Raw genomic sequence first — 11,588 nt, 5'->3', positions numbered from 1 at the left:
AAGCAAAAAGTCATTGAATACTTTATTCTTTCCTAGTGTATTTTTTATTTTTACTTATCTTCTTAAGTGACAGATCTATAAATTGTGTGTGTGTTTTTCCTATTTTTAATTCAACTATACTTAAAGAAACTTATTTTGCTATTTTTCCAGAACAGGTGGCTGAAGTGGAGTTGGTCCCTGGACAGGTCTGAAATACTGTGTCCACAGTGCCAAATACCAATGCTGGTACAAAACAGCTGAGTATAGTAATGTCTCACACCATCACCATTGACAACCCCATTTTCTCAATAGAGCCAGTTTCAGTGAATTTTGGCATCTTCAGTTTCAGAGAATTTCCAGTTACTGAAGTTAATCTATGTCAGTGTTTAAGTATTAATTAAAGTTAAAGCTTAACTGTAGGCACATATATAACTCAAGAATGAACAGAGGGAATGTTAACTGTAGTTTTGTGGTAAGAGCATTCGACTGGCATTAGTGGTAGGAAACATCATCTTCTGTATTCACTACATTTTCTTTTCCTATTTTATGTCTGGAACATGGAAAACATAAAAGCAGTTCTTAGAAGTGGCATGTAGGTGTATAGATTAAGAACTCTCTTCAAACACAAGAAAAAGACGTTACCTTCACAATTTTGCTTTTTACTAAGCTTTATACAGATAGAAATATGGTCTTCAGTGGAGCAAGTGCAAATTTATATGATATTAAAAAGAAAATTATTTGGGATTTTTGTGATACAAAGAGAGAATTATTCATGGTTATACATAATGATAGTCTTTGATTCTTGAAGAAGTAAGGAGCAGGGTCAGGAGAACTGCTACCTTGGACTTCCAGAGGGCAGACTTTAGCCTGTTTAGGAGCCTGGTTGACAGAATCCCTTGGGAGGAAGTCCTGAAGGGCAAAGGAGTCCAGGAAGACTGGATGTTCTGCAAGAAAGAAATCTTAAAGGCACAGGAGCAGGCCATCCCCATGTGCCAAAAGACAAGCTGGCAGGGGAGAAGACCAGCCTGACTGAACAGAGAGCTTTGGCTGGATATCAGGAAAAAAAGAAGTTTATGACCTTTGGAAGAAGGGGCAGAAAACTCAGGAGGACTACAAGGATGTCGTGAGGTTATGCAGGGAGAAAAAATTAGAAGGGCCAAAGCCCAACTAGAACTTAAACTGGCTTCTGCCATGAAAGACAATTAAAAATGTTTCAATAAATACATTAGCAACAAAAGGAGGGCTAAGGGAAATCTCTATCCTTTACTGGATGCGGGGGGAAACATAGTGACACAGGATGAAAAAAAGGCTGAGGTACTTAATGCCTTCTTTGGCTCAGTCTTTAATAGTAAGACCAGTTGTTTTTCCGGGTACCCAGCCCCCTGAGCTGGAAGACAGGGACAGGGAGCAGAATGAAGACCCCATAATCCAAGGGGAAATGGCTCACGACCTTCTACACCACTTAGACACACACAAGTCTATGGGGCCAGATGGGATCCACCCAGGGATACAGAGGAAGCTGGTGGAAGTTCTCACCAAGCCACTTTCAATCATTTATCAGCAGTCACAGTTAACTGGGGAGGTCCCAGCTGACTGGAGGTTAGCAAATGTGATGCCCATCTACAAGAAGAGCCAGAAGGAGGATCCAGGGAACTACAGACCTGTCAGTCTGAACTCGGTGCTGGGAAGGGTTATGGAGCAGATCATCTTGAGTGCCATCATGCAGCAGGTACAGGACAAGCAGGTGATCAGGCCCAGTCAGTATGCATTTATGAAAGGCAGATCCTGCTTAACTAAACTGATCTCCTTCTATGACAAGGTGACCCGCTTAGTGGATGAGGGAAAGGCTACAGATATTGTCTACCTAGGCTTTAGTAAAGCCTTTGACACCATTTCCCACCACATTCTCCTGGAGAAACTGGCTGCTCATGGCTTGGACGCATGTACTCTTTGCTGGGTAAAAAACTGGCTGGATGGCTGAGCCCAAAGAGTGTTAGTGAATGGAGTTAAATCCAGTTGGCAGCCAGTCACAAGTGCTGTTCTCCGGGGCTCAGTATTGGGGCCAGTTCTGTTTAATAGCTTTATCAATAATCTGGACAAGGCAATTGAGTGCACCCTCAGTAAATTTGCAGATGACACCAAGCTGGGTGGGAGTGTTGATCTGCTTGAGGGTAGGAAGGCTCTACAGAGGGATCTGGACAGGCTGGATCCATGGGCTGAGGCCAACTGTATGAGGTTCAACAAGGCTAAATGTCAGGTCCTGCACATGGGTCAAAACAATCCCATGCAATGCTACAGGCTTGGGGAAGAGTGACTGGAAAGCTGCCCAGTGGAAAAGGACCTGGGGGTGTTGATTAACAGCCACCTGAATGTGATCCAGCAGTGTGCCCAGGTGGCCAAGAAGGCCAGTAGCATCCTGGCTTGTATCAGAAATAGTGTGGTCAGCAGGACGAGGGAAGTGATTGTCCCCCTGTACTTGGCACTGGTGAGGCCACACCTTAGGTTGTGAAGCATTGGAACAGGCTTTTCTAAAATAAACAATTCTATGATTCTATAACTCAGCACTTCGCAGGTCACACCTTGAGTAATATGTCCAGTTCTGGTCATCAGAATTCAGGAAAGACACAGACAGACTGGAGGGAGTCCAAAGGAGGGCCACAAAGATGAGAAGGCTCAGGGAGGACCTCATCACCCAACACTTAAGAGGCAGCTACAAAGAGGATTGAGCTCTCTATTCACAAGGAGCCACATGGAGAAAACAATGGCCAATGGGTACAAGTTGCAGTGGGAGAGGTTTCAACTTGATATAAGAAATAAATTCTTTACAGTGAGAACAATCATTCTCTGGAACAACCTCCCCAGAAATGTGGTAGAGTCCTCATCACTGGAGGTTTTCAACATGCAATAATCTCGTCTAGGCCCCCTTTCCCATGAAAGATTGGACCAGATGACCTTTCGAGGGCTGTTCTATGATTCTATAAAAGCATTGCCTGTGAGTGGATCTGGCCTATTAATACCAGCCTATAATCTGAAATTCATTTTGAAATTCTGCATTCAGAGAGATTAAAATACCTAAGAATGCTGATCCCCATTCCCCTTCATTCTCTTCCCTCTAGCTTTGATCCAGTTTCTGCTGAAGTCATGGGGAAGATATCTTTTGTCATTACTTAAGGTTGTGTCAGATCCATATTTTTGCTAGTGATCTTTTCTGTGAAGATGTCACCTGATTTGAAACAGTTCTGAAAAAAAAAAAAATCTACATATTAAATAATTATAAATAGCCTAGAAAGTCTAAGTTTGGCTAGATAGAGAAAGGGGGCATTTCCTTCCAGGTGACAGCTACTGAAACAAGGCTGTTAAGTTTATCTGAATGTGGTTAGTTGCCATCTTATTCAGCCAATGAGTTTAGCCAAAGCAAGCCAAAGATCTCACCTTTAAAACAAAAACCCGCTCTTCATCATTGTCACTGTAAAGGTTGCTGCAATGTGATTATCACAGTAATTCTAAGGTGCTTGGATCATTTGATCTAGTTTTGTAGTATGTAGCATTCAGATGATCTGAGAGTGCATTGAAAAGTTCTTGCTCTAACCACATTGCACTACTCTTCAGGCTTTACAGTACACCTCATACTTTAACTTTGCTCCCAGTTTAGTTCCTCCTACGTGTTCTTCAAATGCTTTGTCCATTTTCTCATTTTGATCTTCATTGAAAAGATTCTTCCAGTCACTTACACCACCTTCAAAGAAGCAAAGAAACTCTTGACAAACAAGAAATTTTATTGGTTCTTATTTTATACATCTGTCATTCTTGTTCCATTGTACACTAAATGGAGCTGATACCTTTTTCAAGAGAAAACTTCACTCATTTTTGCACCAATATAATTTTGGGAAGTCAGTGGAACTACAGATCTGTGAAACTGCTATAATGCAAAAGAACATACTCCTCTTCAGGTGACTGTGTCCAGAAAAACAGCCTGAAGTCCTGTTTCTCTGCAACTCCCTACTCCAGTCAGTAATGACTGACAAGGTGGAAGACCATGAAGACTTAAATAAGAATCATCTGGCAGGAGGGAGAGCTGGGTTTCTGTTCCCTTGGCAGCTTGAGTTTTTATCCAGTGACTTCTTTAATGTAAAATGAAGAAATAGATTCTGACTGCCAGGTTGGCACTCTCATGTCTGTGTCCCCTACACTACACTGCAAAAGTAGTTCCCTTTGTTTCCCCTTCTCTATGTACATGCTTGGCTTAATTCTAACCTGTGAGTGTGAACAAAGGCTTGGCAGTGGCCCTTTCAGGAGATTCTACACTCTCCTAAAAAGTGTGATCATGCCACTCAGGCTGAGTTTGGCCCAGATTTGCCTGCTCAGGTAAGCCTGTAATGGTTGAAGAATCAGTGATCTTGGCACAGAGATGGAGAGGAGTTCAGACACATGACAGGTCCTCCTTCCTGCCAGTCACCTGTGGGCCTCTATAATTTCCTCTGTGCAGTTGCTTCTCCTGTGCTGGCTGCAGCCTGCTGATAGAGCATTGCTGGGTCTCTTCCTCACCAGTGCTCCTTGACTAGTCTTCTCAAGCATAACAGTCATCAACCTGCTTGATACTAATCCATAAAACTAATCTGTGTGCAAAAAAGAAGGAAAGGATGGGTGGCTCAAGTTCTTGAGAGTGTGACATTTCTGCCTCTGGACCTCTTGGAGCTTCCTACCTTTGCGAAAGAGAATATTGCCAAATGCGCCATGGGTCTTCTGCGAGTTCTTCTTCATTGACTGGAAGCTGCTCCTCTCTACCACAGTCTGAAGCTCTTTCTCAGTCAGGGAAATACCAAAGAAAGCAGCTATGTTTTTCACACCCAGGACCGGATTCTGAAAAGAGGAATGTAACATACCACATGACAGTAAACAAATTACACTGCTTTCCAAGGTGTTTGCACTTCCCTACATCTCTCTGCTGGCTACATATATAGAACATCCACAGAGTTCAGTAGGATGGGAGCGGTACATAGTGTTTCTCTTCTCCATAATTTCGTCGGAGATATGATCTGTCTTCCTATAGATCACAAAAGATTGTATATGATTTACAGTTGATCAAAATCTACACTGTTGAATATATAAAAGCTCCCCCCAAAATAATACTGGGGATTTTGATTTACAGTGATTTGGGCTTATATCAGAGTTAAAGAGAAAACAAGAATCATTTTCACAAACAAAATTTTTAAAAGGCTTTTAAGTTTGAATCTCACCTTTCCTTCCCTTAAAATAAGAATCTAGCTCATAGAGTATCAGACAGTTTGAATACACTACATGAATATAATGGTTAATTGGTTTAGGAACAAATGCTCTTTGAAGTAGAAAATATTTGTAACTATTGGTAACCTCACCTCTTTTAGCTCTTCATAAGTTATTGTCATGACATTTTCATCATCAGCATATTTGTTCCATTTGGAAAGGTATTCAAAGTAGCATCCCCAGGGCACTAAATAAAACAAAAGAATCCTAAGATGAAGCATAAATGAAGATTAGACAAGCTCTTTATATAATAAACCAATTTTTACTCCTTAAATTGATACCTCAGCCATGGATATTATTAATAATGTCTATGACAGAGTTTTCACCTTCTGTGGGAATTACAGGGTTTTACTCCAAGCTGTTCTGACACATGCACATGTCTCAAGCATATAATACAATTTGTAAGTCAGTATGGTAAAACTAGCTAGTATTTCAAGACAGATGTGAGTCCACCAAAGAGCTATCAGTACTCAAACCACCCTGCAGAGTCCCTTAATGCAGTTTAAAACCCTCTTTAACCCTCCCTTCTGCTGGTAATGTGATATGCCAAACTGAAAAATTTATGTTATTATAAACTAGTGGGATTATTTTCTTTCTTTTTTAATGCACTAGACTTAGTCCAAATGATTCCTCTGGTCCAATTTGGCATGTAGGAGTTCAGATGTCTGCATGGGCACAAGATGATGGACACTGGTGAGGAGGGGTGAAGGGGGATCCAAGATAGGGATAAGGAGGAACTGCTTCTTCCAGCAAAAATATCAGTTTGTGCAAGTTAAAGCATTTTGTGGAAGTGCAGTTTTGATAAGGATTTATCCCCAGGCAGTAAGACAAGTACTGTAAACTTTAGTTCGAATTTCTAACTTTCTGTATTTAATCTCTGTTTTTGTACAGTAAACCAAAAAAATCCTAGTGAAGCTGATTTTAAAAGTGCAAGGTTTTTAGACAAAGTCAAAGCATTGAATAATTGATGCAGACAGGAGAGTATACTGTACTTTTCTTTGTCATGAAAGCTATGAAGAAATCATCCCAGGTCTCATAGGAAGGAAGAGGAGACATGACGTTGGAAAAATGGTAAAAAGATGTAGCTACATCCTTCGGATTGCGAATCAGCAACAATATCTAGAAAAATTTAAAATATTTTATTTGTAGAGGAAGACATAGCAGACTATAGTATGAAGAAAACAATAATCTACTTTATTATCTACTTTACAGTTTGGGAAATTTCCAATATCTTGTATACTACTTGCAGAAGTAGCAATTTCATTCTAATTCAGGTGAAGTATTTCACTTTGCTTCAGAACCTTGTGAAGATGATTGCCTAAGATTATTAAAATATCTTTTACAGATTAATTAAATTAATTATGCAGAATCTAAGTATGTTTTGCTCGATACAACCTTCATTCATCATTTAGGTAGCAGGGAAAAAATCACAAAAATTCTCTCTGAAACTTGACACACTGAAGCCCTCGCTTGTAACAACACCATAAAATGCCTCCCATAGGAAATTATGTCAAAATACATTTTGATTTGTTCCATTCCCCCATCTCACTTGTGGAGACTGACACAAAGGTGTCAATAAGGATGAACTGAGATTAAGTGAATTGAATGTCAGTACTTAAACGGGCATGTAGAAATGACCAGGCTAAACACTTAAGGAGAAAAGTGATTCTGAAAATTGGCAGAAAATAACTAACTTGGCTTAAATAAAAAATCTGTTGGAGTGTTTGCTTCCAAGAGATTAAAATCAGCACTCACCTTGGCTTTATTTTTGAAGATAGAGCTGGGAAGATTTTCAGGAAGGAGATGAGTAAATACAATTCTTCGAGGAGGTAATTTGTTCATTCTCTTTAAGAATTGGAAGGAGGAAATTGGACAGTTCAGTTAGTACAAGCATTCTTTTCATCACTCTATGACATAATATTGCCTTGCTAAACTCATCAGCAGTTATTGGCTCATGAAAATATCTATTTTTTGAGAGTGTTATCCTGAGATCTTAGTGGAATTCTCTGAGTAACTCTAATCTTCAAAAGACCCTGAGAATGAGTGATTGGAAGATTACCCATTGTTAATTCTCCTCAGCGATAATGAATTCAACATGTTCTGTTAGACAAGGGATCAAATCTAAAGGTAAGATGCAGACTTTAACTGGGTGTATGTGAAAGCTGAAGAATCTCAAGGAGAGACAGAATGTGAGTGAGGAATAGCTAGTAAAAAAGAGACAAAAGCCAGTATTTCAGTATTTGATATTTCATTAAACTCTTCTTAAATACAAAACATGCTACGCTGAATTTCTGCAGTTCTTGCATATCTAATGAGTATGTGCTCCTCTCAAGTCCTCTGAAGTGTCCATTTATCCCTCAGCATTTGGCAACGCAGGTGAGATTCATCCTGACCACACATCACATACAGAGAAGTGGGAGAGTTTTTTATCAAATAGTGGATGATTTCATACACTATATATTCAGTATTTGAAGCACAAAATTTTGACACTGTTCATACGTATTCTGTGCCCACCTCATATTTCCCAGTATCTCCCATTTCAAGGTAGGGGAATTCTTCTAGTTCTTCATCATTCATGCTGCTTTCTTTATTCTTTTCAGATATGGCTACCAGATCACTTAAGATTTGACCTAGCCAGTTTGTGCCTGAAAGGGGAAAAATACAGAACTGTTTGTAAAACCTTTAGAATAAACAGAAATGGATTTGCCAGGAAAGCCAAGAGGTAGGTAGTACTACCAGATGAGTTGCCTGGTCTGCTTTCCTGTGATACAATCACAGCTGACTACCTGGACAATCACTTCTCAGGGTCCTACCTTTGCTCTTTATAAGGATACATTTCTCCAACTCGAAGTGCTCAGTACATGGTGAATTAACTTGTATATTGTAAATTAACTAATAAAGGAGAAGAACCACTAAGATTCAAATAGAAAAACATGCATTAATGTCATAAATTTTTATTGTGACAAATATAGGGGGGATTGGGGTGGTAAACCTGTACCTCAAAACCTAGTACATTTTATATGTTTTTCTGATGTGCTGCACAGGATTATCTTGGGAGGAAAGATGGGTCACAGAACTTCAACACGGGAGCAGAACTAGATCTGAAAATTGTGCTGTATGTGCTCATTTTCACACAGAATCACACAGAATTGTCTAGGTTGGAAAAGACGGTTAACGGTTGGACTACATGATCTTCAAGGTCCTTTCCAACCTAGATGATTCTGTGATTCTATGAATAATAAAGCATTCAGATCTCTGGATGTCTCCTTTACCTGCCTTTGGAATCTGGAATTTCCCTGCCACAGCAGAGAGGGCTGAGAAAACACAGGAGAATCCTTAGGCAGCAGCACCCCTCTGTCCTTCTTTGAAGAAACTGGTCTGTAATATTCCAGACCTTGAAGATCACCCAGTCCAACCATTAACCTAACATTGACAGTTCCCAACTACACCATATCCCTCAGCGTTAAGTCAACCCGACTCTTAAACACCTCCAGGGATGGGGACTCCACCACCTCCCTGGGCAGCCCGTTCCAACGCCTAACAACCCGTTCTGTAAAGAAATGCTTCCTAATATCCAGTCTAAACCTTCCCTGGCACAACTTGAAGCCTATAAGCCAATTTTCTTTACCAATAGGCAAAAATTCTCTAAAGTGACATTTCCTATACACATTTATTGCATTTTTATTCAAAACATAAAAAAGAGCCTGTAGAGAACTCCCATCTTTAGTTTGCTATTTCCCCACTTCTGGACACTGGGTTCCTACAGCTTTGTCCCTACAGTCTTAATAACTGTGTTCCGGTGCATAGCGTTTCTTCAAAAAGAAAACATGAAAAAAAAGCAAAAACTTTACAATCCTGTCAGCTGTGACTATCTTCTGTAAGACAGTGTGAATCCAATTGCTGAAGGAGAGAAACAGCTACATTAAAATGAATGAGACACATCTAATCCAAACCTGTAGCTCTGATATGGGCCAGTATAGTGTGCTTTCAGGCAGAAGGAGCAAAGATGTAGGATAAACTCACAACTCGAGAAAAGATCTCCTCTTGATTTCCCAATAGTCAAAGATCAGTGTGATCATTTCAAGTGTTACAAAAATAATTTTTTGATAGTTATGATTTCAGATATTCTTGACATCTATGTGAAATAAACTAAAGAATATGCAGCATGGCATGTGAAGGTATCAAAAGCTCCAATCTGTGTAAAAATATAAAGCTATTAACTTTACAAATATAAATGTGAGAGCAGATCCTGCTATATGAGGAGATCTAGTTATTTCCGGTGTGAGCATTTAACTTCATAACTATAAAAAGCAAAGATAACAAAAACCTTTACATGTTATGAAAAGAAAATCAGATGTCTGTTTCTCAGGCATTTGAAACATTCCCTACCTAAAATCTTCATAGTTAACTTTGTTATGCTTTTTGAGAACAAAATTAGTTCTACAAAATTTTGTGAAAATTCTATTACTTAATACAATATATAAAATTATATATAATATATATTATATATATTAAGTACAAACCTACTTATTTGTCATTACATAACTTTATTTATGAAGAAAGCAAACTATATTCACCAGATTTAGGATATCCTGCCAAAATTATGTCATCACTTCTGGCTTCAAGGGACTCCATAGCTCTGAATACTTCAGGACTGCAAAAAGTAATAGGGTAGAGAATCCCCTTGTAAGAAAAGAGCAGTTCATCACGATCCATTTTGTTAGCAGCAGCTATTGCCTTATCTATGATATCAGTAAACTTTTTCCTAGACTTCTCCATTCTTCTCTCTCTCTCACACACAGGCTCCGTCACAGTGTGAAATGCTATGCAGAAAAAGAGAGCTACAGATTACTTTTTAATGGGGGGATGGGTTTGGCTTTTTTTTGGACCCTGTGAGCAATAATTTACTACTCTTTCCGAAACTGTAAAGAAATAACGCAACTCCAGTCAAAGACCTTAAGTCATCTGAACCTTTTGAAATCAACAGAAGTTGAACATAAGCAAACAAGAAAAACAAGAAAATGCAATTGCATTCTAGGTTAAAGGGCTTAACTAGCTTCAGAATAACATGCCAAAAAATCTAATTACACCACAGAGTTTCTAAACAAAATATATCAAAATAGAACATTGTGAATTGCAGCCTGGGGTTTAAATAGCATTCCTCATGGCAGTTGGGACAGTACGCATTCCCTAAGGAAGGAAAAAGGAGGGAAATGTCATGTAAATTATTAATGTATCTCATGCAATAGCATAATGTTGGAATAGGATTCAGTGATAGATGGACAGTTTATTTCACTCCTACACTTCACTCATCACAGAATAGTCCAAAGAAACTATCCAGAGGATTTCTAGTGTATTTTTACCAGATAGGGCAGTCAGGCCAATTATTATTTGGAGGCATGTTTTATCCTTAGGAAAAAAACAAAAACAAAAACAAAACAAAAAAAACCCCAAACACAACAGTATTAGTGGAGAAAAACCAATTAGAAGACATAAGTCATGAGGAGGGATTCTGAGGAGAGTTAGATTTTTGGGGAAAAAAAAAAGGCATGATCAAGATTTAGTAATGTGAGCCTTTGATACAGCCATCTGCCATGACACCTGAGCCAGGAGATGGGAGGAATGTATCTTGCACCATGTGTTACACAAGAAGACCCTCTGATCCTGCCAAATACTGATTTTGGAGACTGACAGAAAACATCAGTTGATTTCAAGCTTCTAAAAAGCAGCTTTAAAAACATGGAGATTAAAAACAGATTAAAGGATTTGGTAATCTCCAAATTAATGGTATTTGTTCTAGCCACCACAGTGCCTCTAAAGGTTTCTGACTCCCCATACTTATCAGACCTGGTCTTTTCTGGTTGTGGAGCTTTGCAGAAAGAGGCTAGTACCCGTTCTGTGATAGGTACAGGACACTGCTAGCTGACAGTTGCCTAGTGGACTGATCTGTTTATGCAGACCCATTCCCTGTTAAATGAAACAACAAAGCAATACCCTCAAAACTCGTGCTCTCAGGTGGTAAATGAGAAGAGGTAGTTTTCTGTAACTATTCCTATGAACTGCATTAATCTCAATAAAACTCTGGAGAAAGCTCCCATAAATTAGGCCTCCAAAATGACCTAATAAGATTTAAGATGGATCCACTAATATTGATCCATTTATGAAGGTACCCTAAAATCCCCCTGATCATCCATCTGCAAAAAAAAAACCCAACTCAGGGGGAGGGACGTTCCCTGGGATTCTATGAATGAGTCCATGAAAAGTAGGCTTTAAAGTAGAATTGGCTCTACAATGGAAATGCCATATGTGGCATTTTTCCCTTTGAA

General features: G+C 39.2%; 1 protein-coding gene across 1 annotated transcript; it reads right to left on the bottom strand.

Annotated features, from left to right (window-relative positions):
* Positions 1–18: 18 nt before the first annotated feature.
* On the bottom strand, positions 19–10,041 carry LOC141941028 (sulfotransferase 6B1-like). Its single transcript, XM_074863052.1, has 7 exons — positions 9,840–10,041; positions 7,777–7,907; positions 7,018–7,107; positions 6,255–6,381; positions 5,355–5,449; positions 4,683–4,839; positions 19–3,715 (listed from the first exon to the last, which is right to left on the bottom strand). The coding sequence occupies exons 1-7, from the start codon at positions 10,039–10,041 to the stop codon at positions 3,585–3,587; spliced, it is 933 nt and encodes a 310-aa protein (XP_074719153.1). The 3' UTR covers positions 19–3,584.
* Between the last annotated feature and the right edge of the window lie 1,547 nt (positions 10,042–11,588).

This window comes from Strix uralensis, chromosome 3 (genome assembly GCF_047716275.1).
Source record: "Strix uralensis isolate ZFMK-TIS-50842 chromosome 3, bStrUra1, whole genome shotgun sequence".
Taxonomy (NCBI): Eukaryota; Metazoa; Chordata; class Aves; order Strigiformes; family Strigidae; genus Strix; species Strix uralensis.
The sequence above is the reverse complement of the archived record's forward strand: the minus strand, read 5'-3'. Positions and strand labels throughout refer to the sequence as shown.